The 26,962-nt window shown below is 46.6% G+C and overlaps 1 protein-coding gene across 1 annotated transcript in view; it reads left to right on the forward strand.

The window, feature by feature from the left end:
* The first annotated feature begins 7,922 nt into the window (after positions 1-7,922).
* The window catches only part of RCAN1 (regulator of calcineurin 1), a 94,996-nt gene continuing 75,956 nt past the window's right edge, over positions 7,923-26,962 (forward strand). Inside the window, exon 1 of the mRNA XM_045902495.3 lies at positions 7,923-8,320. Within this exon, the coding sequence (XP_045758451.1) occupies positions 8,078-8,320 (243 nt within the window). The 5' untranslated portion in view covers positions 7,923-8,077. The remainder of the gene's footprint in view (positions 8,321-26,962) is intronic.

Consider the following 26,962-nt stretch of genomic DNA (forward strand, 5'->3'; position numbering starts at 1 on the left):
CCACCCAGGCACCTTTTATACTTTTAATAAGTTTATTTCTATGTATGTTTTATAATAAGCATCACATACATTATGAATAGAGTGAAAGAGACCTAATTTACAAATAAATGTTTTTAATTATGCATAATATAGGTTATTAATATGTTATTACATACATTATCTGCATATATTTCTATATTCATAGATGATGGATGAACATATATTAATATACCGTATTACATATATATTAGATACTATTGATTATAATTTTTTTACTATATTATGCATACTATACATAAATATACTTGCTTACACCTATCAATGCATATGTATATATTATAATCATGTACATATATTTATATAATGTATGCATGTATTATACTCATACCTACATTTGTAATCCTCCTACCTTTCCCTAGTGTATTCACTCTCCCACATTCCCGGAAGACTACTTCACATCTTCTTCTCTTGCCTTAAACTCTCCATGCCACATTCCTCATCCTCACCCTCAGGTAATGGTATCACTTCCTATTTCACTGAGAAGACCAGAGCAACCACAGGGAACTTTCACTTTGCCACCAGCACCAGTGCTGAGCTTGCTACCTGCTCTCCGTGGCAATAAACGGATTCCATTCTTCCCTCTGGACCCGCCTCTCCACACTGATACTAGGTGCCCTCCCTCCTATTGGCACAAAGATGGCTCCAGAAATCCCCCTTGCCCCACCCAGTCATCAAGCTTTCTTTGTCTACTGAGTCATCTCCGTTAGTACACAAACCTGGTATTTCTCCTCCCATCTGTAAATACAGACAAAGCCCTATTTCTTCCCATTCCTCTGTTCACCTCCATAGCACAGCCTCTTGAAAGAGTTGCTTAGACTCATTGAATTCAATTCTTCTTCCCCCAGTTGGGCACTTATCTCCCACCATTTCTCCAAAATTTCTCTTGCCAAGACCAGTAATGAAATCCAAAACTCAGTTCCCCATCCTCCTCAAAGCCAACCTTTTGGTGGCATTGGACATGGAAAACCCCTCTATCCTCCATGAAGCACTCTGTCTCTGGTTTCCAGGACACCGCACCTGCCTGGTGGCTCCCTGGCCTCTCAGCCCACCTTCCCAAGCACCACTGCTGACTAATGTCTGAGTTCATACCCCTCTCCTCACTCCAAATGGGATCCTGATGGCCTCATGCCTTTATATTCTATCTAGAGCTGCATCTCCCACAGCATGCCTCCAGCCTTCTCCCTGTAAACTCCAGATTCTTTACCCAACTGTCTCCTGAGCAGCTCCACTTGCAGCCCTAAGTGGTCTCTCGAGCCTAAAGTGCCCCAAAGTGAGCTCCTGATAATGTCCCCTCCTCAACCTGCTCCTCTCAGAGTCTTTATCTAGGTTAGAAGTGGCTCCTTCCCTAAAGCTATGCAGACCTAAGCCTCTGAGTCAGCCTTGACCCCTCTCTTTCTTTAAGTATGGTAGATACAATAATGGTCCCCCCAAAGATTTCAACCTGCTAAAATCCGGAACCTGTGAATATGCTATCTTACAGCCCCTGCTCCTTGTGCGTTTGTGAGCATGAGGTCGTCATTATTTCATACACCAGGCACTTCTGGGTATCACCGGCAAATGAGATGTGGTTCCTATGCTATAGGGTAAAATCAAAGAAGGAACTCATCACATCGGGACAGTCTAGTTCAGCACACACATGTGCCTTCCAAGGACAGGCTGTGAATAGACTGGGTATGAGGTGGGACTTGTCCTTATGTCTCATCCATCTTGCGGGCTGAAGAGAAGAGCTCATTAGCATAAGAGCTCATTGGTCCCTAGACCCTGTTGTTCGCAATCCCCTCGGGAACTTCCCAGCAGTAAAGCTGAAACTGTCACCCATTCGCAGAGGGCCAGGAGAGACCAAGGAAAGAGGCCAACCACTCAGGGCTGGTGGGTGCCAGGTTTAATAAGCAAGGGAACTTGCCTACGAGGCTCGTCTCGGGCAGCAGCGAGATGAATGGATCCCTGCACGGGCCCTAACACCAAATCTGAAAAGTGGAAAAAAAGGCCCTAACCGGGTTCAGTTACTGGTACCATACAGGTGTTCTCAACACCGCATTCCCATCTCCAGGTTGTGTCTCCCAGCCTCTGGGAGCAGGAAAGGCCACTGGAATGCACATTCCAAGGACAAGGAAGGTGGGGAGAAGCCTCCAAGTGCCCAGGTCCAGCTTACAGGTCAGCTGGCAGTCATGTCTTTTCAATGACCTTACCCAGCAAGTCCAGACCCTGCCCGGGTATTCATTCCCCCAGAAGCTGGCCAGAGGGGAAGATCCACTTACCTGTATTCTCACTGTTAAAGGACTTTAACATAAAAGAGAGAAGGGGGTTTCCAAGTGGGAGACACAGGACCAGGAATATAAGTATAATCTTCCATTCTGAGCCTCTCCTCTGTGCCAGGCAGAGGTCGGGCACTGTTTCTAGCCCTTCAACACTTCTTTTTTTTTTTTTTTTTTGCCCTTCAACACTTCTGACAGGAAGCTGCTTACATCACCTTTCTATACAGGAGGATTTGGAGAGTCAGAGAGGGCGAGTGACTCCCCCAAGGCCACGGAGATATAACGGACAGAACCGAAACTTAGACCACATGTCCCTGGCTTGTGAAGCCACACAGGAGATTGCATGATACTATGACAGGAGTCCTGATTTTAGCTCAATACAAAGGAAGATATTTTGAACAAGGAGAGCACACTGAAAATGCATGGCTGTGAATTTCCAGAGGTAGATACCTCTTTTCTTATGTACCCATCCTCGACCCCCAATGGCCTCAAGATGGCCCAAGTGACAACCGGCTTCTGGATAACCATTGAGGTACACTTTCTAGGACTTTCCTGAGGCCCGGCTACATGGCTGCCCTTGGCTACCATAAGGCACCCTACATTAATTCAATATTTTTTTTCTAAGATTTTATTTATTTATTTGACAGAGAGAGAGATAGCGAGAGCAGGAACACAAGCAGGGGGAGTGGGAGAGGGAGAAGCGGGCTTCCCACGGAGCAGGGAGCCTGATGCGGGGCTCTATCCTAGGACCCCAGGATCATGACCCGAGCCGAAGGCAGACGCTTCTCTCCTGTTTAAACTGGCTCCAGAGGCTTTGGTTACTTGCAACCAGAAGAATCCCAACTCACCTAAAAACCAGACAGGTGTCAGCTACCTTGAAAGACAACTTAAGATGATAGAGAAGCCAGTGAACTCTCTAAACTTGGAAAGGCAAAAGAACCAAATTCCAATATTTCTCTCAAAACCCAGTTTATAACTCAAGCTTTCTGATTTAAGAAGCATCAGAAGACCATAGCAAATAACAGGGATTTTAAAAGTGGAATTTAATTTTTAAAAAGATTTTTATTTTATTATTTATTTGAGAGGGAGAGAGAGAGAGAGTGAGTGAGTGAGAGAGTAAGGTGAGAGAGAAGCAGACTCCCCGCTCAGCAGGGAGCCCAACGAGGGGCTCAATCCCATGACCTGAGCCGAAGGCAGACGCCTAACCCACTGAGCCACCCAGGTGCCCCTAAAAGTGGATTTTAAGAGTGAAACTTGATTAGGCTTGATCAGGGGGAAAAGTTCCTTTCCCTAAAAAAAGAAAAAAGAAAGCCAAAACAGCAACAACAACAACAACAACAACAAAACAGCATATATTTTTATTCGTTTTATGGAAGGTAACAAAATAGAAATTTTCAAATGACATATTTGAGGGGTTTACTCATTTGAGCAGCCTTTGGAACAGTTAATCCTTTGTAATGGCAAACACTCATAAAGTCAGCTATTTGCCTTTTATCTTAAATAAAATGTTTAAATGTCTATAATTTCTCGAGTGTGCAGAAATGCCGTTGGCTCATTTAATAAGCATTCAGCAAGTGCCTACTGCACGCAGCCCCCTTCAATTTCCACAACAAAATAGAAAGCAATCGAAAGTGTCATCCAATGAAACTTTCCCACCTGGCAAATGAATAGGCTGGCTTTTCTGGGCAGAGGCATGTTTGCATAACTGGGCTGCATTAAATGTAAGAGACAGATGCTAAGAACAAAAATAACCAAATGTGGCTTTCTGGGCACCTCGTCTCTCATATTCAGTAATTACAATGGCCGACGTTTAGGAAGGAGTTAGGGGAGGAAAATGAACGGGAAATGGTAGGATATATTAATTAAAATTTGTGTCCCTTCACTCATTAAAAAAAAAAAAAGAATCTCTGAGAGCAGCTCTTTACCGACGTTGGTTCCTTTCCCCTCGGGGTATCTGAACATCTGGATCAAATCTATTCCTGCAAGCCAAGGAAAAGGGAAGGCTCTCTACTAGGTGCCCAACCAGGAAGCAGGAGTCAGTCTTGGATTCCATCACCACAGTTGGAAAAAGAGGAACAGCTAACAGTTCCCAAAGGACACGTTAGGAATTTTTGTACCTGTTTGATGGTAGAACAGCTCTTAAAAGATTGCCCCCAAGTTTAATGGATTTCACCCTTAGCAAGGTCTGCAATCAAAGTTAAGCAGCATCTTGGGCTTGGTTTCCACCTATGCTGCTGACAGCAAGTTTTCTCTTTTTTTTCCCTCCTTGGGAAAGGCCACTGAACATTAGCGTTAGAGTCAGTGAGGGCATAAGACACAGGGGTCTGCCTTTCTTAAATTTATGAGGCATGACAAAGATGGCAGTTACTATAAAAGTTTATTTTCAAAGTGGAAGGAAGAATCGGACATTTTATGACTAAGTATTCTGCCGGCAATAGGGCAAGAACCCCAGGCATGCCCCTAGATGAGGAAGGGGTGATGTTAATCCTAATTATTGAGAGATTCCGTCATTTAGCTCTGATATTTTTTTAAAAAGATTTTATTTATTTATTTGACAGAGAGAGAGAGCACAAGCAGGGGGAGTGGCAGGCAGAGGGAGAAGCAGGTTCCCCGCAGAGCAAAGGAAGCCTGATGTGGGACTTGATCCCAGGACCCCAGGATCATGACCTGAGCCGAAGGCAGTCGCTTAACCACCTGAGCCACCCAGGCGCCCTGCTCTGATGTTTTGAGAGCTCTCTATCTCTCAAGCATCACGCCCAGCGCTGGTCCTGAGTACCTGAGAGTGAGCCCTTTCTTAGGATCATCACCCTGCCCCCCATTTTGAACCTCAAGCACCTCTTTCCTTTGCTCTCAAATTCCTACCTCTTGCATCCCTCCATTTCTTTTCTTCTCTTTTGTTTTTCCCCTCTCCTCTCCTTTTCCGCACTGTTTTTCTTTGGTTTCTTCCCATTGTTCTGTGTCCTAGCGTCCCAAGGGGCAGAGGCAGCTCAGGATGACAGCAAAGTTGGTGCTCTGCTTTGCCATTTGCTACCTCTTTGCTTGTGGGAGGGTCATTCAATCTCTGAGCCTCAGTTCTAAGAACTGGGATTGATAATACCTGTGTGGGGGGACTATGTGAGCTGGTTTATGTGTATACCCTTAAATTAAAAGCTACCCAAATGAAATTGGTATTATTATTGGGATCACACAGACAGCTAGGAAAAAATGTCACCGTCTTTACTTTGCTGCCTAGAGAGGGAGAGGAGAGAGATGGTGGTGGGAATCCAAAGTCACTGAAGGAATGTGTGACTGTGCATCTTAGTAATGACTAAGTCAATGACAGGTAACTCTGTCTTTACCACTTGCCTGAGGTTGAACTTGTGCCTTTCTCTTCTTAGCTCAGCAGCTGGCCAGCTGTGATGGCCTGCTCTGTGTGCATTTTAGGTTTCTTTTTCCTGGTGCGTTTCCCGCTCACATGCATTGTCCCCTGGCCCTCCCTGCTTGCTCTAAGCAGCTTAGGCTAAGCCTGGATTGAAAGAGCGTCCTGTCCTAAGGGTGATGACAACAGGGACCCAACCCAGCAACGGGTTGCCTGGGTGTTGTTTTTCCAAAACTGGTGCCTCATCCCCTTTGTTACCCTTTTCAGAATGTCCGGCCAAGTTTACAGAGAGTTTTTGACTCTGCAGTGTCACTCACTCTGCCACAATTCATCTAACCCCTTGTGGCCTTTAGCACATTCTCTGTTTTGTAAAGACTAGCTTCATTGAGATGTAATTTACATTCCATAAAATGCGCTCTTGAAAGTACAATCCAGTGACTTTTAGTGTATTTACCGAGTTGTGCAAACATCACCACATTCCAATTTTAGAACATTTTCTTTACCCCCCTCCAAAAAAAAAAAAAAAAATACCCTTTAGCACTTACTGCATCTTCTCTCCTCTCCCAGTCCCTGACAACCACTAATCTACTTTCTGTCCCTGTGGATTTGCCTATCTTGGACATTTCATATAAATGGGATCATATAGTATGTGGTGTTTTGTGACTGGCTTCTATCACTTAGCTTGATGTTTTCAAGGTTCATGATGTGGTAGTGTGTATCGGAACATCATCCCTTTTTATGAATGAATAATATTCCATTGTATGGATGTACATCTGGCTTACCCATTCATCTGTTTGTGAATATTTGGGTTATTTCCACTTTGGGGCTATTTTTGTTTTATTTTGTTTTATTTATTTTTAGAGAGAGAAAGAGGAGAGAGAGCACCAGCAGGAGGGCAGGGGGTAGGGGCAAAGGGAGAGAGAGAGAGAAAGAATCTTAAGCAGGCTCCATACTCAGGACGGTGGGGCTATTTTTAATAACAATGCTATGAACATTTGAATATTGGTTTTGTGTGGACATATGTTTTCATTTCTCTTGGGTTCATACCTAGAGAGGAATTACTGAGTCCCGGGGTAACTCTATGTTTAACTTTTTGAGGAGCTGCCAGACTGTTTTTCCAAAGTGGTTGCACCATTTTACATTCCCACCAGCCATGATGGTTCCTACATTTTTTGATTTATCTCTGCATGCATATTACTGCTCCACTTGGATTTAAGCTCCTAGTGGCCACAAACCCCTGGGAGATTGTCACAATGGGAACCACAGCACACGGATATGTTCTGAATAAATCTCAGCTATTAGTTGGATATACTTTTTATTATATTCAGTTACAGTTCTTAGCTAAATTGGGTAAGCCCACTTTGGGAGAAAACACAGGTCTGATTTCACACCTTCCAAAGAACCCTACACAGAAACAGAGTTACCATGTATTGGGTCCTTACTGGACTCAACCATATACAACCTCATTTTTCAGATAAGGAAACTAAGATTCAGGTTACTCATCCAAATAATTAACAGCAAAGCTGAAATTCAGACCCAAGTTTTCACTGCATCACGTTGTCTTTCACGGAGAAGCAGTTCTATCTATTCCGCAGGGAGAGAGAGGCTTATTTGAGAACTTGTGCTTTCCCTCTATAAATTTCCCAAAGGTAGGGACCAGTGTTTTGCTCCTTTCGTTAACTCCACTTGCACATAGCGTAGCGGCAACTCAATTTACTTCTGATTATATAAATTTTGAACAATGATATAATGACTAATACGCTGAAATATAAAAGTAAGGTATTGTCGTCACGGTCTAGTTCAATCTTTATTGCGACTATATGTGATGATATACGGTAAGCCTCTACCCCCCCCCCCCCCCCACCTTGCCAATGGCCACGGAGCCTTAGCCAAAACTGGATCTCGCTTAAATCCCCCAAAGTTGGCCTTTGTGCCTCAAAGCGTCACCGCCTGGGAACCAGAGAAGCTCTGCCTCTGCAGCTATCATTCGGGCGCCCAAGACACTGACTGGTGCCATTCAGCTGACACCAGCTGTCGGAAAAGCGGAACTGGCTGAAGAGGCCTTTGCCCCTAACCAGCATGGCCACCCTGAGGCTTCGGACTGAGGGCGGCAGAATGGGGATCACGTGAGGAGAATTCCGTTCTTTTATTGGCTTTCTCTCCTGGAAGGGCGGGATACAATAACCCGTGGGGGCCGGCCTTAAAGGGCCCGCCGCTAAGTCCGCCCGAGCTCCGCCCCCCGGGGCTGGGCGGGGCCGGCGCGCGGAGGCCGCGTACGGGGGAGCCGCGGTGACCGCCGCCGGCTGCGACGGGAGCCGGAGCGGGTTAACCGCCGAGTCGGCGGGCGGGAGAGCGCGAAGAGCGCGCGCTCGAGGCCGGCTCAGCCGACGGGGGCGCACGGGGGCGCGCGGGCTCCGGCGCGGGGATGGAGGACGCGGTGGCCGGGCCGCGGCTCCGGGCGGCGGCCGAGGCGGCCGAGTCGCGGGCGCAGCCCGGGGTGACGCTGAGGCCCTTCGCGCCGTTCTCGGGGGCGTCCGAGGCCGACGAGGGCGGCGGCGACTGGAGCTTCATCGACTGCGAGATGGAGGAGGTGGACCTGCAGGACCTGCCCAGCGCCACCATCGCCTGCCACCTGGACCCGCGCGTGTTCGTGGACGGCCTGTGCCGGGTGAGGACCGGGCCGGGCGGGCCGTCGGGCGGCGGGCGGCGGGCGGACACTTGTTGCCCGGAGGAGGCGGCGCGGGTCGCGGCGCCCAGGTCCCGGCCGGCCCGCGGCAGCCTCTCCAGCCCGGGCCGCCGGCGGGGCCGGGAGGCGACCCTCAGCGACGCGGCGACGCCCCCGGCCGCCCTGCCGCGGTCCCCTCCTGGCCCGGCGGGGGCGGGGGCGCGCTCCCGGAGGGTCCCGGGTCCCTGAGCACCTGCCGGGCCGCGCGCGCACCCGGCGCCTCGCCTTTGACGGTGGCTGGTCACCGCCTCCCAGGGACGCTCCGGCCCCCGGGTGTCTACTCGGGTGGGAATAGTAGGGGTGGGGGAAATGAAGTAAGGGACAGTCAAGGGATGAATTCGCACCCGGAGTGGCCGGGAGCTCACACTGCCGCCCCTGGGGCATGTACGTCGCTCTGCACTTCTCCTTTGGGGAAGGGGCTCCCCTCATTCATAGGGAGCAGGAAACAGACGTGGAGCGGCGACGTGACTCACTGTTCATAAATAGGACAACGTCTCTGCATTCTCAATCTGCACTGTTGGAAGAAAAGCCAATGTTTGGGTGAGGACCTGTGGTTGCTCATTATCCTGTGGCTGGCCAGTTTTGGTCGAATGGTGTTGGGGGGAAGGGACCCATTCTCTAGGCCTTCAGGATAGTCAGGAATCTTGCTCCCTGAAGGGGTGACATGCCACCATCCGGACACTCAGTACATGAGGAGCTGATTTTTTTTTTTTTTTTAAATCTACCCAGTTTAGAAACTTAGGAGGCTGAGGGGGCAGGTATGAGTAATTAATGGTGGTGGCGGGGAGGAGGAGTTTATTTCAAATCTGCAATTAGTGTGCAGAATAAAATTTGGACAACGTAGGCATTGCAGAACAAAGCCTGTCTTTGGGAGACAGGCCTCTTGAGGAGAGCAGCTGATGCTTTCCATGCCTGGCTCTGGGTCTGCATATACTGTCAAGGAACTTGTAGTTGAAGGTTGCTGCCAAGAGGAACACCACTGTGGAACACAGAATGGTGTGCTCGCGTCCCATTTATTTGTATTTTACGTGCGCATCCACTTTCAGAAAGGATTTACAATGGCTGTGTGCTTAGGTGAGCTGTGCATGCTTTCTAAAGCAACGATTGTTATAAAGGCAGGGTCTCCCTCATCGTATTCTAAAACCTTTTCTCTTCCTGAGGCCACGGTCTAGCCAGTGCATCGAGTCTCTTTCCTAGGGGTCTGAGGCGATCTTTCTAATGGAGCAGGGTCAGGTCGTGTAAGGCTGTGCTTATTTATTTGGGTGTCTAGCAATTCATAGTTTTACAGTCTTCCCAGTAAGTACTGGGGACATTCCTGAAATTGCTTTGTGTGTGATTTTGTCCACTTTGCGTGCTGTTCATTTTAACAAATCTTTGAGACTCTGCCTGGGCCAGGCACTATTCTAGGCTCTGAGGGGACGGCGGTGAGTGGCATCACAACCCTGCCTGTGGGGCTGACCTTTCTGTTGGGGCAACAGACTGTCAACAAATATTAAATATGTCAGGAGGTGATCTTGCTATAGGAAAAAGTAAGACGGAGAAGATAGGGGAAGGAGGGAGTGGGGGTCTGGGAGGGGAGGGAGATTGCTGTTTCTGTTTTATATTAGATGATCAGTGAAGAGCTTACTGACAAAGTGATATTTTGAGCAGAGACCAAGGGCTTAGCATTCAGTCCTTTATTTATTCTTTTGCTGTGTGTGGAATGCTTCTTATGTCCCAGGCACTGGCTTAGGCCCATGGGGTAGAGCGGTGAACATGATGAGCTTTCTGCTTATGCTCTAGTGGTTAAGGAGGGGTCTGATAATTGAGAAAAATAAGTGAACAAGTACAGTGGAGAAAGTAACATAGGATGATATGCTAGAGAGTGAGCAAGGAGAGGACAGGGGCTAAGTCCTACCAGTCCTAAGGGGGACACGGTGGTGGTTCGAGTTAGTAAAGAACAGGTGAATCGGGGCAGGACTGAGGGAGTCAGCCAGGGGTGTTGGTTCGAGGGGAGGAGGCGGTACTGCTGGAGTCCTAGGCTGGCAGGCTGGAGCTGCAGAAGTGAAGGGGTGGGATTAGGGTGCAGGGAGGGGACACCCCCCACTTGCCCTGGCTTTCTGGTCTCCTTGGCGGAACCCAGCTGGCAGCCAGGAGGCCAGGGAGCCCAAGCAGTGCAGTCCATAGGTGGGGTCAGCCTTCCAGAGCCCAGAGAAAGGGTAGAGAGGGCAGCGCATGGCCCTGGGGTCAGTGCAAGCAAAGAGGATGTGCAGAGAGGTGTCAGCGTGGGACCACTGTAGAGTGAGTGGCCCCAGAAGATCTCTCGGCACAGCTTGGACTTGGCTGGCAGGAGAAAGCTCCTTGTGTAGATTTTGTGTGGCCAGCGTCCAGGCAGAGGGAACAGGAGGGAACAGCAAAGCCAGAAGTTCTCGGCTAGTGGCGAACTGACTGAGGGCGTGAAGGGCGGCTCATGGCCATGGCCGAGTGAGAGATGGTAGGGGGTGGCTAAGGTTGGACACAGCCGGGGAATGGTACCATGGGGGGCCTTGGCGGCCCTCGGAGGGGTTGGGATGTTACTCTAACAGCAGAGCAGAGTGGAGAATTGTCTCTCGGGGAAGGAGGGTGGGTGGTCGAGAGAGGAGGCAAGGAGACCCCTTAGGCAGCTCTCGCCTCTCGTTGTCTAGGGGAGCTATGAGGGTGTTTGGATTTGGGTGGGCGTGTTGGAGTTGGAGCCTGTCTTCTCCACCCGGAGGGTCCAGAGCTTCAGAAGGGGGCGGGGAGCTTTGTGCAACATTTCTTGCACAACCCTAAGCTCCCATAAGATGTCAAACAATCAGTGAAGACACAACATTCACTGGGCTAAGGGAGTCACAGACCCCGAAGGCAAAGAGCTCTGCTATGAGGGGCAGTGAGAGCAGAAATCACTGGGGGGCGGGGGTAGGGGGGCCTTTGGTGAGCCTTCCAGTAAAAAGAATTTCTCCTTCCGCTGAAACCATCCCTCTAGGTGGGAAGGTATGGCTTCCGGCAGCCTTATTATTTTCAAGGCGGTTCTCCCTCAAGGCCGGCCTGATCCCACCTTTGGGTGGTGTAATGAAAATGTCCTGCTTTGGGTCTGTGTCGTCTGACCCCTGAGTGGGCGGACCGCTCACTGTGTTGCTGACGGAGGTCCCTGTGCTGGGGGCTGGCCGTCCCCCGTCCTGAACCAGTCCCTTGGAGGGTCACTGGATGAGTGATGGTTAGCCTGGTAGGGCCGCTAGAACGACATGCCACAGCCTGGGTGGCTTATAAACAACAGACGTTTATTTCTCACCATTCTGGAGGCCAGCGTGGTGGGGTGATGGTCCTCTTCTGGGCTGCAGATTTCTCAATCCATCCTGCTGCGGTGGAAGGGAGGAGGGGGCTGGGGCCGGGGGTGGGGGGCTTTTTCATCAGGGCACTGGTCCCATCCAGAGGGCTCCACCCTCGTGACCTGAACACCCCTAAAGGCCCCACCTCCTCATACCATTACCTTCAGGGGTTAGGATGTCAACGTGTGAATTTGGGGGGGAATATAAACATCCAGACCACGGCAGACGATGTGAAGGAAAAAGACTGTGCCAAACTTCTTTTCCCATGTTCCTATTATTCTCTGACCATAGTCCTGATAGAAAGAAATTGATCTGAACCACCAATTCATTTGGGAATTTATGTCAGAAGTCTTTTTCTAACCATAACAGTTAGGTGTGATAGGTAAAGTTTGTCAGCCAGGTCATCGTCAGTGCTGTAAATAATTTACAATAAATGTGTTCGTTAAATGCTTGTCTAAAAAACAACTGAAACTGTATCATCATTAATTTCAAGTAGTATTACTAGAGAGATTCACGCCATTACAAATGAGTGACAACTTTTATTAAAAGAGGATCATTTTCGGGGCATCTGGGCAGCTCAGTAGGTTAAGTGTTTGACTCTTGATTTCAGCTCAGACCGTGATCTCAGGGTCCTGAGATCAAGCCCCATGCCGGGCTCTGCGCTGGGCGTGGAACCTGCTTAAGATTCTCTCCCTCTCCCTCTGCCCCTCCCCACCCCTCTCTCTCCCTCTTTAAAAAAAAAAAGAAAAAGATTATTCTCTCTTGTACAAATATTAGCTTAGCATATCCCATTACTGTTCTGTTTTTACGAACCTTTTTTTTTTCCTGAGAAAGCAAAACAGTGCTTTGAACCAGTAATTGCATGCGCTTTGGCTCATTGGCGGTGGTCCGCTGGTTCCCTAGAATAAGCCCATTTATTCAGTCCTCATCAAGCTCACCAGAAACTTAGGAGTTCTCAAATAATATTCTGTGAGTTTCCAGACAGCGAGCATAGTTCCATAGGGTAATAGAAACAAACACCACTTTTCCTGTTGTCTGAAACATGTATGCGTATTTGACTGATAGAGCTTTGCCCGAAGGCTAAGTCAGAAAATATTAATCATCAGAACATTTACTCTTCTCTAGTGAATAAACTCACTTTCCCTAAGACAAATGTCCACTTAAGATTTGTGATACTGACATGCTTTTCTTTTAGTAGCAGGAAATATTCTGAGAGTCATAAAAGGAGTTTGAGTGGTGGCTTTGAATTCTTTGTATCAGGGAGGACCCCAAGTCCAATTGCACCTTAGCTGCACATGAGAGTCCCTGGGGAGATTTAAAAATCGTCCAGGCTCCAGGCCACCCTGACTAGCTGCAGTCTCAGGGGCTGGTAACCGCCTGGAAAGAGTTGCCTAAAAATCTCCCCCAGGCGATTCTAATTGCGAGTCAAGGATGAGGACCATTGTTTTACCTGGAAGGGGTTTTGCCTGACCAGAGGCCTTGTTGTGCCGTGAAAATATCATTGAATAATTGGTCATTGGGTTCCATTTTGAGCCAGATCTGTGCCTTGATTTCCTCCGAGTCTAAAATAGAGTCAGGCTCTTGGTCTGGCGCCTCCCTCCTCTGAGTGGTGTTTGACCTTGTAGCTGGAAAGCTGGATGATTGGCTGTCGGCCCTGGAGCCCTCGCCTTTGGGAGGTGACATATGAGATAAGAGCCTGTACTTTAACATGGGGTTGCCTCCCGGCGCCTTCCTGCACATCCCCTCCCGCATCCCCTCCCGCATCCCCTCTCGCTGCTGCTCAGTCTCCAGCCAAATGGCAGATCCTGGGCCGGTCCTCCCCAAACTCCTGCTTTGGTAGACAAGACACCATCCAGCAGTAATTGATGACTGAGGTGTTTTTGAGGTCCAGGGTAGCAGGGCTGGTATGCATCGTTTCTGCTCATAAGATTGTAGGTACTTGGCGGTGTTTCTGTCTGTCCCTGTTCCAAGTCAGTCTGTGGCTGCGTGTTGGAAGATGGGACATTCCAGCAGATCCGTAGCAGGCAGGGTCTACGGCGGTATAAACTCCAGGCGCTTTCAGGCCTTTTTACCTTTCGCCCTAGTGTCATGGGCATGTGGTTTCTCCAACTGAAACTATGCCTAAAGTTGCCCCTGAAGCCCCCTGAAGAGTAGAGAGGCGGTAAACCGATGTGGTATGGTTTGATTTACTTGGAAGAGTCCAGAATGTCGTATGTTAAAAAAAAAAACCCAAAACCTATGTGTTATATACGTGCAAACTTTATTCGAGAATTTATCCACTATTTCCCTAATTTTAGAATTTCTGACACTTACATAAGTCATGATTCTTCATATCCGTGAGCTCCCTTTGATCCCTCCCAGCACTCCCTGCGAGAGCAAGTGTGTGGTTCCCTTTCAGCTCCAGCCACCGCCACCACGCATCACTCACAGCATTTTCCTCAGCAGCAGAAGCTTCAAATGTCATTGCCCGTAGCTGCAGGCTTTCCGAGCCCCAAGACATTACATCAGAGAACAAAAAACAAATCGGCTTTGTGATAGAACAAAATAGCTAAAGCAGAGGCTGTTAGGTTCCGATTCCTGTGTTGATATTTCAGGCTGTAGTCTTCCTCTCTTTCCTTTTAAAAAATGTAATCAGATGGTCGAGTCCGCACTTTGCGTCTCTGTCACTTGAGGGGGGCCGGGGGGGCCCGTTGGCCCTGGTCTGTGACTGCAGGACTCCAGCAGTGGGGGGGGGTGGCAGAGAGAGACCCCCTCGGCATGCATGTTCTACACCCCATTGTCAGGACACACGCCAAGGGTGGTGGGGGAATGCCAGTCCTTTGAAATACAATTCAGTGGTGAGAGAATTTTTTTCTTTTGTAAATACTAATCACCACCCAAAATGTGGGGATGCATAAAAAGAGCTCTTCTGCCCTCATGGGGCAAAACAGATAGGCTTTTAAAACATAACATTAGGAAAATATTAATTACCTTGACTCAAAGTTTGATGTTGGGGGAAGGGTTGGCTTCGTGTATGGATGTCAATCATTGTCGAAACCCTTTGCTGTATTTGATTTAGTTGGCACAGAATGTTTTAATTTTTATTTTTAACCTCAGTAGATTTATTTATTTATTTAAAAAGATTTTTATTTATTTATTTGACAGAGAAGGAGATAGTGAGAGCAGGAACACAAGCAGGGGGAGTGGGAGAGGGAGAAGCAGGCTTTCCGCCAAGCGGGGAGCCCGATGCGGGGCTCGATCCCAGGACCCCGGGACCATGACCTGAGCCGAAGGCAGTCGCTTAACCGACTGAGCCACCCAGGCGCCCCTAACCTCAGGAGATTTAATTGGGGTTGATGTGCTCCCATTCTTCGTCCAAGTGTGTCCATGAAGAGGCAGTGAGTAAGATCTTAAGCATACCTGTCCCACGCATGTATACACTGTGAGGCTGAGGAAGCTATTTGACCCCCTGTGCCTTAGTTTCCCTGCCTGTCAAGTGTGGGGGTGATAATAGAGCATACATATTATGATGTACATAAAGTGCTTCTCACGGACTGGGACAGAGTAAATGTACGAAATACGTTAGTGTACTAGTTATCTACTACTGTGCCCCAAACTAACTCAAAACTTAGTGGTTTAAAACAGGAAATGTTATGATCTCCCAACATCTGAGGATCAGGAATGCAGGGCTGGCTGAGCCTCGAGGCCTCCCTTGTTTCCCTGCCACGGGGACCTCTCTGTAGGGCAGTTCCTGACCTGGCTGCTGGCTTCCCTCAGAGCGAGTGAGGAAGGACATGTGAGGGGCATGGGATTCACTGTCTTTTTGTACCCCGATCTCAGAGGGAGATCCCGCCCCGTGGGCTCCATTCACGAGAAGTGAGGGGCGGGGGGGGAGTGAGGGGCGGGGGGTGTACAGCAGGACAGGACCCCGGGAGGTGGTCCCCGGGGCCATCTCAGGCTGCCGGCCGCAGGGGCTATTCATGAGTCCACTTTTTTCTTTATAAATGTTTCTTTATAAACGTTTTTGACTTCCTGGGGCAGCTAACATTCAGAACTGTTCATTAAGGTATTTTCTAATCTGATTTTTTTTAGCTTCAGCCCTAGAAAAGTTTTATTCCCCACAGTTTTAGACCCCACCACTGAACCTACAATTCCTCATTGACAGGATAAGAGCGAGGTTATTAAGTTTCTAAAGGAGCAAAAGCTGTTACAGCCACTATGTTTGTGAAAGAGGAGCTTGGGAAACTAGATCCATGTACTTTGGGAAAAGCCTGTATTTTTCCTTTTGGTACTAATTTCAGCAGGTGCAGGATGAAACTCCCAGGTGAGGTCCTGATCAACACCACAGAACGAGTATTTGAGGTTGGCCTGAATTGAGATTTAAGAGACGAAAATGTTGCTTAATTCAGAGAGCCAAGTCTGGATTCTTTTTTCACTCAACGTAACAGTAGCTTGTTTTCCTTCCCCCCTTGATATTTCTTGTTCAACCTTCTGCTTTATTTTAAAGATAATAAAGTAGTTCCCGCCCATTAATGTGAAGGCCTTATGTGTAATCTTCTCTTTTCATCTTCCTATGAGGACTCTATGCAATAGGTACTCTTACCGTCCCATTCCATAGATGTGGAAACGGAGGCCAGCAGAGGCCAAGCAGCCTGTCCCGGGCCACAGGGCCAGGAAGTGCCGGCCCTGGGATTCAGACCTCATTTTAGCCAACTCCAGAGCCTGTCTAGTAACCATCTTGCAGTGTGCAGTAATGCACATGAATTTTTCATATCTTCCACATCTTATTGAAACCCCAGGGCAGTTCTGTGAAGAAAGTATTTTTATCCACAGGAAACTGAGGTTCAGATGAGTTACAGCTCTATTCTTCTTTCAGCCATTTATTTATACTTAGCGGATGTAGCTGAGTGCTTGCGGTACATCAGTGACAGCCCTGGCCATATTTTGTGCTCTAGCAGAAGGCAGGGCCAGGGCGCTGGAGCCGGGTAGACCTGGATTGGAATCCTGGCTCCATCGCTTCACTCACTCACTCATTCACTCACTCATTCGTTCATTTGTTCATTCATTCATCCAACCAGTATTTACTGGGTGCCTTCTCTGAGCACTGTGCTGGCTGCAGGACCAGCCACGGGATCCCAGGTGAGTCTGTCACCCTCCCCAGGCCCGGCCTTCCCAGCTGCAGAAGGAAGACAGTGACCCCTACCCCACAGTCACCGTGAAGTCAGCACAAGGGGGCGCGTGGTGAGTGACAGACACCATCCCTCCCTTCATGGGGCTCACAAGCTAGCAGCAAAGACACAAAATTACATTTTTAAAGTTGTGTGTGTTATGGTACATATAACCAAGGAGCTTGGGAGATCCATAAAAAACCATGAGTCCTTGGTCTGGTTGCTCAGCCCGATCTCCGTTGCTTCATCTCTAAAGTGAGCAGGTTGAGTTGGATCATCCCTGTGAGGTCATTTCTGGCTCTCACAACCATGGGCTCTGCACCGTTCCATCAGCGGAACGCAGCCCGTTTGCCCCTTGCTCCTGGACACCCCCACATGTTAAATCAGACTTTTCCAAGTAGGAAGTTGCTCCAGAAGAGAATTTCTCTAGTGTGAATCCACTTCTCTTCCACCCGACTTTCCAGCCTTCCACCTATAGGGGAGACAGAACTTGACCTCTGCTCATCCTTGGTTTTCAGCTGCAGCTCCCTAACAAAAAGATTAACAAGAGAAAAACAGTTATTAAAGTGTGCAGTGCACATCACAAGGGAGAAACCTCAGGGAGATGTAACTCAGCTTATAAGTCCTCTTGAACAAAGAACAACACTTCTGTAGAGGGACAATAGGGCAGAGAAAAGCCATCTTTGGCTTCCAAGGGCAGTGAAGTGCAGGAAGGTAAATGTGTGGGAGGAAGGTAGTGGAGGAAGATTGTTTGCAGGTTCCTCTGGTGCCTTCTCTGGGCTGATAGGAGTCTAGGGTCCTCTCCAGTAAAAGGAGAATTTATATCTTGCCTTTAGGCAGAAAAAGGGGGAGAAGATAGTTTTGTTTTTTGTTTTTTGTTTTTTTTCTGCCTATGCTCTTAATTGCCTTCAGCTCAAAATAACTTTTATATCAAGGAGGGGTATTTTGGGGTGGCATATTCTGGTTCCTTCACACCCATACTCCTGCCTCCTGTCCTGCACTGGTCAGCAGGTGGCCTGGTCTGCTAGTTTGTAGCTGAAGAGAAAGTATATTTCAGCCCCTTGGAAATTTCTGTAGAACCAACCTGAAAAGAAACCGTGTCAAGAGAGCATTTTACTGACCCCAGCACCGATTCTGTCCCGTTAGCATTTGAGGCTTTGCCGAAGATAGCCTCCCAAAGCCAGAACACTCATATGAAATGTGTTTTTAAAAAGTCTCTTGTTTACTGGGGACTTTTCCAAATCCCCTGATGACTATTACTTATTGATAAGGTGACAGTATATCCCATTTTCATGTCCGATCTATGCCTGTCATCCCAGGAAAGTTATTAGTAGTACCCCCTTTGACCCTTAAGTTTGGATGATAAATTATATAATCAGTAATTTATATAATTAATGATTAGCCCCCAATTTATTTGGCACCATTAGTGCCAGATATTTTTGTGTACATCATTTAATCCTTCTTACAACCTTCTAAGATAAATACCATATTTGCCTATTTTATAGAAGAAGAAGGCTTCTTCCCCCTTTGCAAAACTACTCATCACATAGAATCCATTGTAACTGGGCCTCTGTGGGCACAGAACCAGGGCACGAAGGGCCCTGGGGCGCACACCTTGCATTTCTCCAAGGAGGAATCAAGGCTCAGCGAGGGGATGATGTGTCCTCAGGGGTGCTCCCTGAATATTGGCTAGCACTAGAACAAGTCTCCCTGCCCCCTGGTTTTTATGCTGCTCATTTAATTCTCTGCGAAATAATGTCCTCCACACTCCCACTCCCGCCCCACCTAGAAGAACCCAGAGCGTGCAAATAATGAGGAGGACAGCTAGAGTCAAGTCAGCCAGGACAGGCAAAACTGTCCCCGTGCCTCTGTTAGGGGACTGCACAGAGAGGCAGAGTGAGCTTGGCCCCAGAGCCGATCCAAAATACCAGCACTGGCCACCAGGGGGCAGTAACCTCGCGTGTGTTGTGTGGTGGAGCCGGACTCTCTGACTCAGACTTTAATTCAGGCATCCACAGAAAGTGCGGTTTCATCAGGAAGAAGTCACGGCTGTGCTGCCAAAGAAGCTATTTGAAGATAAGTTTGTAGTTGAAACTTTCAAGTGGAAAGACACCTCCTCCGCTTCCCATGGAAGACCAAGGTTGTGGGAGAGCCACCTCCGGAGGAGCCCCTTCCTTGCTGCTGGGCGACACCGCCGCCTTTGGAATAGGAAACACTCCGTCCTGTGTTCACCTACAGCAACGGTCTTCCTCCTCCAGCCACGCCTGGCCCCCGTTTGTGACTTCCTCTGTCCCATGCTCCGCTTTGCAGTGTGTTGGGACTGTGACTCCAATTATCAGCATAAAGAAATACAAAGGGAACTCACTCAGATAAAACAAACACTATTTCAGAGATAGTGGGAGTTTTCTGAGCTGGTTACTACACAGACTATTTTTTTATTGTATTGTATTGTATTGTATTGTATTTTTTTGAGAGAGAGAGAGCAGGAGAGAGAATCTTAAGCAGGCTCCACGCCCAGCACGGAGCCGGATGCGGGGCTCGATCTCATAACCCAGAGATCATGACCTGAGTTTAAATCAAGAGTTGGACATTAACTGACTGGGCCCCCCAGGTGCCCTACATAGACTACTTGTAAAAGGTAAAGCAGATAGGTCCCCAGACCTGCGTGGTGGGAAGTGTTCTCTCACATTGGAGAGCCTGTCTTGGGATGAGTCCAGAATTACCCACTGCTCAGGCCATGTGGTGACAGTGTTCTGGGCTGGAGTGGGGACTCTTGGGAACTCGGGCAGATCTTGGCTGTGCCTGCACACCGACCTTTGTGTCCTAAGCTGCAGATCTTGGACAGTGATGGAGACCACCTCAGGTCTGGGTCAGTACTCTGTAAACTCTTTTGCAGCCCCTAAAAACAGACCACCTGTCAGAAAAATCTGCTAGGTTATCTACAGTTGAATGGTCTGGAAGACAGTTGCAGATGTCTGGCAACATCAGGGTTGGTTTGTATCTGTATGTCTCTTTCTAGCAGAGCTGAATCTAAGATGTAGCCTTCCAGCTCAACCACCTGTTTATCCCAACACAATATTTGCAGAACATTTTCATTTTTAAAATAAATTCTGAATCTGTGTATTTCTTTGAAGTGGTCAATAAATTTGCAGGACTAACACTTTGACCCTAATTTGCTCTGTTTTGTCAAATATTTATTCTTGATGTATATTGGCAAAAACTGTTACTCAACAAGATGCGTTGTAACCTCCACATTTTGAGTATTTCAGTTCCGTAAAGCAAGCTGGGGAAAATGACCTGGTTCTCAGCATGGTGAGTCGGCCCTAGCCTGTGGCGTGAGCGAGGTGGGGTGGCAGGTAGGGAGGTTGTATGCTGGGGGATGACTCCCTGCCCTTGCTGGAGAGGGTTTTTGTGCAGAGGACAGAATGGAGCATCCCGTGCTGGAATGAGGCCATACAGTGGGCCACCCCCTAGGCTGTGGCTGAGATTCTGAACTTCCTCTTCAACCTGTGAACAGAGGATGAGGTGGTGCATTCACTTTTCCTGGATGCTGTGAGGATTAAACCCAGCAAGGCAGTGTCTGGGGTGGCATCTGATGGCAGGAGATACTCCAAAATATGTGTGTAGTCTTTATTCAGGACCCCGTTTTAACAGCAATGAATGTATCATTAGATGATGTTGTATATTGGGTTGCCATTTAGTTTTTGTTTGTTCATTTATTACCTTTTCCTCCTTCCTTTTCTCTGTTGGATAGCATGGGGGCCACCTTGGCAGGATCACCTACTTGCAGGTTCCCCTGCTGCTTATCATTCATCTTACTTGTATGGCTCATCCCCGTAAGTGCCCACCCTCTTTTATGGACAGATACATACGGTGCTTTGGTGCCGTACATGGTAAAAAGTGGTACGATGGTGAGGTTAGGAGGGTGAGCCCCAAAGCCAAGTCAGCCTGAATTCAAATCCCAGCTCTATTGGCAACTGCCGTGTGACCTTGGGCAAGTAACTTTTCTGTGCTTTGGTCTCTTTGTTTTTAAACTGGGTAATCGAAGTACCCACCTCACGGGGTTGTGAACATAGGGAACAAGGGCAGGCCACCCCAAAGTGTGCCACTTTGGCATGTGGGTTATTTTAAACAGAAGTTATTTAAGAGCCAGCCTGTGCAGGAAGGACACTCCTACCCTCCTCTGTCCCCCTGAAAGCAGGAAATAAGCCTCCCTGCAGAAGGTACCCTCCCTGTACCAGGAGGTGAAGAGTCAGCCTTATCACCAGAAATGAATTCAGGGCCAAGAAAGCTATATAAATAACCCTGTTGCTTTTTACTAGCGTCCTACCCCAGCCCAAATTCTGATTAGAACTCCGTACTAATTGAAGCCCCCAAACTTAAGTCTTCTTTGTCCCGTCAATTCCTTATGGATTTATTGTCTCTTTGTCTAAAAAGTATAAAAACTGTCTTTTTCCTTGGTCATTTCTTTGGTCAGTTTCATTATCGGGCCTCCGTGCACACATAATAAAACTTAATGGTTTTTAAAATTTTTTCTCCCGTTAATCTATCTCACGTCAGCTTAATTTTTAGCCCTGCTGGAAGACCTTAAAAGGTAGAGGAAGAATTTTTCCTTCCCTAAATAAGGATGAGAGAAGAGCATATAAATTGTTAACCTTAAAAATAAAACTGTCAGTATTATATGTCAACTGTACTTCAATTTAAAAAATAAACAGTAGTCTCTAGGTAACTAAAAATAAATAAAGCAAAATAAAGCTATTAGTTATTTTACCAGCAAAAATGGGTTTATACAGGAATAACAGAATTACAATCCCAGACCAGCTATGGCAAAACTACAGGCAAGTCTGATGAACAAAGCAGAGGAATCCTCTTTTATAGAAGAAAGGGGGAGTTTGGGAGGGCCGTGTAAACAAAAAAATCCATTGGCCTGAACTGGGAGTTCAAGTGTAGTGGCTTCTCATTGGCTGGGCTGCGACTGTCTCTCATTGGCTGAGCTGTGACTGTCCCTCATTGGCTGGGCTGTGACTGTCTCTCATTGGCTGAGCTGTGACTGTCCCTCATTGGCTGGGCTGTGACTGCCCCTCATTGGCTGAGCTGTGACTGTCCCTCATTGGCTGGGCTGTGACTGTCCCTCATTGGCTGAGCTGTGACTGTCCCTCATTGGCTGGGCTGTGACTGTCTCTCATTGGCTGAGCTGTTGCTGGGAGAGGAGAAAACCCTTCCTCCTCCTATGGGGTGATAAAGTAGTATCCTTGCGCAAGGTACCTCGCTCCCTGCAACTGACAAGAGGCAGGGTCTTAGCTCACCGTACTTCTGGCTTCCCGTCTTAGTGAGGTTTTCCTTTGTTAATTTTCACAAAATTAAGGCGCTGACAATAATACTAGTCTCCAAATAAGTGTTTAGTACTTGTTAGCAATCTCATTAAAATTATTAAAATGCAAATATTAAAGTGTCTGTTGCTCACTGCTGTTTATCCTGTGCCTACAACAGAGCCTGCCACATAGTAGGCACTCAATAAATATTAAGTGCAGCAGTAGAAGTAAAACACATACAAATGTGTTTTAAGTCCATTAAATATTAAGCCTTATTTTCCCAGGAGTTTCCCACACATGTGAGCACACATATGAAATTAACAGGCTGAGGTGCGGCTGGATGTAGCAAGAGGTGTCATACCAGAATATTAAAAATGGCCTGTCAGCATTTGTAAATGTTTAGATAAAGCATGTTTTCACATGAAATGAGCTCTGCTACAAAGTTGAAAACAAACCTAAGAAACTAAACACTTTGTAAAAATAATCTCAAATAAGACAATGGTTGTAAAAACCATTAACTAAAGCATAAAATCATTAATGCTGATGATAAATCCTAGGCTTCCTGGCACAATTAAAAAAAATTCTGTAATTGAAAAATAAATAGCATGTTCGCTGGGGAGGCTTTTTCTCACTCTTGCCATCTATTTCTTCTTTCTTCTTTCCCTTTTCTTCTCTCTCCCTTCTCTTTCATTGTTCTTAGAATGCCCTTGAGGAGACACACACATCTTTTCAGAAATTCACTGACATCTGCTAGATCTCCATTTACTGCACCAGCCAGCCTCTAGCACCCTTGATAGAAGGTGGCTGGTCATTCCTTGCCAAATCTTGTCCCTAAGAAAGCAAAATCAGCTTGTGATCTTATCTCTGAAGGCTGCCCTGGTTTCCATTAGATGGTGGCAGGAAAGATGACCTTCTGTAATGAAATGCATGCTGTCTGCTTAGTACTCAGTGGCCTGCTGTGCTTTTAATTAAATGAACCAATCTTTGAAAACTTTATTGTTATCCCCATAGCAGCATGTCACCCACCAGTCTGTCCCCAGTTCCAGTAATTCCAGATGATTCCATCATAGGGCGGGAGCAGTGGGGGGACCCAAGGTTGGGCTTTAGCAGTGTGGGATCTGGGCTCATACTTCTTAGAGCCAGTTCTCTGTGCTTCTGGTCTAGGATAACTTACCCCTTGTCCTTTTAGGCAGAGAGCACTGCTATTATAAGCTGGCTTTAGCAAAGAGTTTACATACCATTGTGTGAGGTCCACAGTGTGCTGGTGGAAGGGTATTTAATGGCATTAGGGAGAACTTTCTGAAGAGCACAACTCATAATAAGTACATTTGCTGAGTGCCAACCATGGCTTATTACATTTGCCTAGATTGCTGTTTGATTTGAAGAGTAATTCATTCTAAAAGTAATATTAAGGGGCGCCTGGGTGACTCAGTCGGTTGGGCGTTTGCCTTTTTCTCAGGTCATGATCTCAGGGTCCTGGGATCAAGCCCTGTGTTGGGATCCCTGCTCAGCAGGGAGTCTGCTTCTTCTTCTCCCTCCACCTCTCCCCCTGCTCATGCTCTCTGTCATAAATAAATAGAATCTTTTAAAATAAATAAATGTAATATTTGGTTGTCCAAATGAATAAAAGCATTTACTAAAAATTCCCCATCCTCTTCTCTCAACCTGTTAGAAATAGCCTCTGTTGAGTTTTATGTATACTGTTTTATGCATGTTCTATGCATGTATAAACATGTATGTGGTGTATATAAAGAGATAAATGCAACTAAATATATACCATGTATATATATTTATATAGTATCGTACTATATATGCTCTCTTGCCACTTATCTTTTTAAAATATTTTGGACATCTTTCCAATAATTCCGTGCATTTCTTTTGATGACTACATGGCATTTCATTATAAGAATGTAACATTTAACCAGCAGTTTCTATTGATAGACATTTAGGTTGTTTTCTGTTTTTTTTTCCCCCCCATTATAAACATTATTGCAAGCAGCTCCTTATGTATATATATATTGGTTTACTTCTGTAAATACGTATGTGAGTTAGATTTCTAGAAGTAGAATTTCTGAATCAGAGGGTATAGGGATTTTACATACTGATAGATACTGCCAATTTGCTCTCCAAAATGTTTATACAAATATATATTACCTCCTGCATAAAACTTCCTCTTTCCCCACATTCTTCCCAACAAAGGGGATTATAAGTCCTTTTGGATCATTGCCAAGATCATTCAGAGGTGAAAAATAGTATCTTTTTGTTTGAATTTGTTTTTCCTTAATTTGGAACAAGGTTGACCATCTTTTATGCTTATTGATCATTTGTTGATTTTGTTTTGTTTTTGTTGTTGTTCCTGTAAATTGATTGTTTATATCTTTTGCTACTTTTCTGGTATGTTTCTGGACTGTACTTATGCATCCGGAAGAATTTCCTGTATATGAAAGGAACCGGTATTTTATCACATATATTGCAGACATTTCCCCCACTTTGCCATTTGACTTTATGTGTTTTTTTTTTTTTTTTTAAGATTTTATTTATTTTTTTGACAGAGAGAGACATAGCGAGAGCAGGAACACAAGCAAGGGGAGTGGGAGAGGGAGAAGCAGGCTTCCCGCAGAGCAGGGAGCCCGATGTGGGACTCGATTCCAGGACCCTGGGATCATGACCTGAGCCGAAGGCAGACGCTTAACGACTGAGCCACCCAGGCGCCCTACTTTATGTGGTTTTTATCCCACAGTAATTTTTACTCTTTTTATTTGTAATAGAGATGTAGGAATTTTGCCTTTTGGTCTTCTGGGTTTGTTTCATGCCTACAGAGTCCTTTCCTGGGCCAAGATGTATAGGAGTATGTTTTTTTCTAGTACTTTAATGTTTTATTTTTGATGTTTGCCTTTAATTCTTTTTTTTTTTTTTTTGCCTTTAATTCATTGGCCATTTTGGTATAAGGAGTAAGATAGGCTTCTGGTTTTCTTTTTTGCATGTTACCTGTGAGTTCCAAATTGTATAGATTTGAAATATACCCAGGTGGCCAAATGTACTGGAATCAGGGCTCTGCTGTGAATCTTTTTGTCCATTTCGGAACCAGTTTTGTGCTACTGTGCTGACTGCAGCCTTGCATGGTGGCCCTTGTATAACAATCCATGCGTCTGTTCCCCCCCCGTTCTTCTCTTCCAGTATTTATTTTCCTGGCCAGTTTCATTTGCTTATTCTTCTCCGCAAACTTTAGAAGCATTCACTCTGTCATGTTCAGACTATCCTCCACCCCCTATGAATAACGACATAAGAAATGCAACAACCAAACCTGTTGGTATTTTGTGAGATTGCTTTGGGTTTATAGTTACTTAGGGAATATTGGCATCTTTAAATATTATGTTTCAATAATGTTCTACTAATTTGGGCCATCTTTATGCCACCAGTATATGCCAGTGTCTTTGTATAGATCCTGTCTATTGTCTTTAGTTTGTATTCATGTTTTAGATTCTTAGATATACATATTTTTATGTAAACTTAAGAAATGTGTTAAAATATGAGCTTGCTTTTTCTATTATACTGACTTTTACTTTCATATAAAGAAAATTCTTGTTTCTATGTATTAACTTTGTAACCACCCACCGTACTAAAGTCTCTTACAGTTTCTAAGAGGGGTTCAATTGATTCTTTTGCATTTGTCAGGTATAAAATCATATCATCTGCAAATAGTGATGATTTGCCATCTTCTTTGCAACACTCTGTGTTTTATTCTCTTAGCCACATGGCACTTGAACAATAATTATATGGTGCCAGATGGCATCCTTATCTTGTATCCACCTTCCAAGGGGAGCGTGCTCGTGTTTTTACCATTGACCGTCACCTTGGTGTGGCGGTATGGCATTTTAACTTACCTGCAGGTATCTTTAACAAATGGTTGCACACAGAAAACACACCCAGCACTCTTTTGCTTTTAAGTAGACTCTAATCTCGCACTCGATTCTCCTTTTCAAGAAGTGACCTGAAGGATGTTCTATGAACCGTATGTCACCGCCTCCCTAGTCTTGACACTCCCAGTGGAACTCTGTGTTGATGGAAAGGTTCTTTATCTCTGCGGCTCAGTACAACAGCCACTGAGCCAGTGAGCATTTGAAATATGGTGGATATGAGCAAGGAGCTGAATGTTTAATTTCATTTCACTTTAATTACTGTAAATTATCACATGCTGTGGAGCGCTTAAAATGTGGCTGGTGCTACCAAGGAACTGGATTTCTTATTTTAAGTTGAAGTAACTTTAATTGAAATAGCCCCATGTGGCTAGTGGCTGCAGAATCGGGCAGCATGGTTCGGCCTTCATATCATGCAAGGATAGGACACGAGCTCTAGAAACCCCCTGGTGGCCCTTTGGTGTGCTCGGAGAGGTTGGGATTGGCCCCAAATCACACAGCAAGTTCACGACTAACCTGTAGTGAGATGGCCAGCCAGGCTCCTTGTTCTCATCTGCAGCTTGTCCCACTATGCCTGATCCTCCCCTTCCTCCTCACTTCTTGTTTCCCTCCTTGAAGTGACAACCACATCCGGGTGTGTGCAGACCAATGAGCAGTCACTAAACACGCCTTAGCCCCACCGACTTCATCACCAGGTGGGTTGACCCTGAGGCCTGTGCCGTTGGTGAGTTTTCAGCTGAGCTTCCTTGCTCTGTTCTGCAAGGGGAACAGGTAGTGCGGGGGGCCTGGAGCCCGTCCCCTGACTGTCCAGGGCCCATGCCTGGCCTCTCTGCAGGTGGGCTTGAAAGCACCACTAGGCACTTTGTTCTAGCCTCCTCAGGAA

Source organism: Mirounga angustirostris, unplaced genomic scaffold (assembly GCF_029215605.1).
Source record: "Mirounga angustirostris isolate CCGP_5_RB_7025 unplaced genomic scaffold, mMirAng1.0.hap1 SCAF_1, whole genome shotgun sequence".
NCBI lineage: Eukaryota > Metazoa > Chordata > Mammalia > Carnivora > Phocidae > Mirounga > Mirounga angustirostris.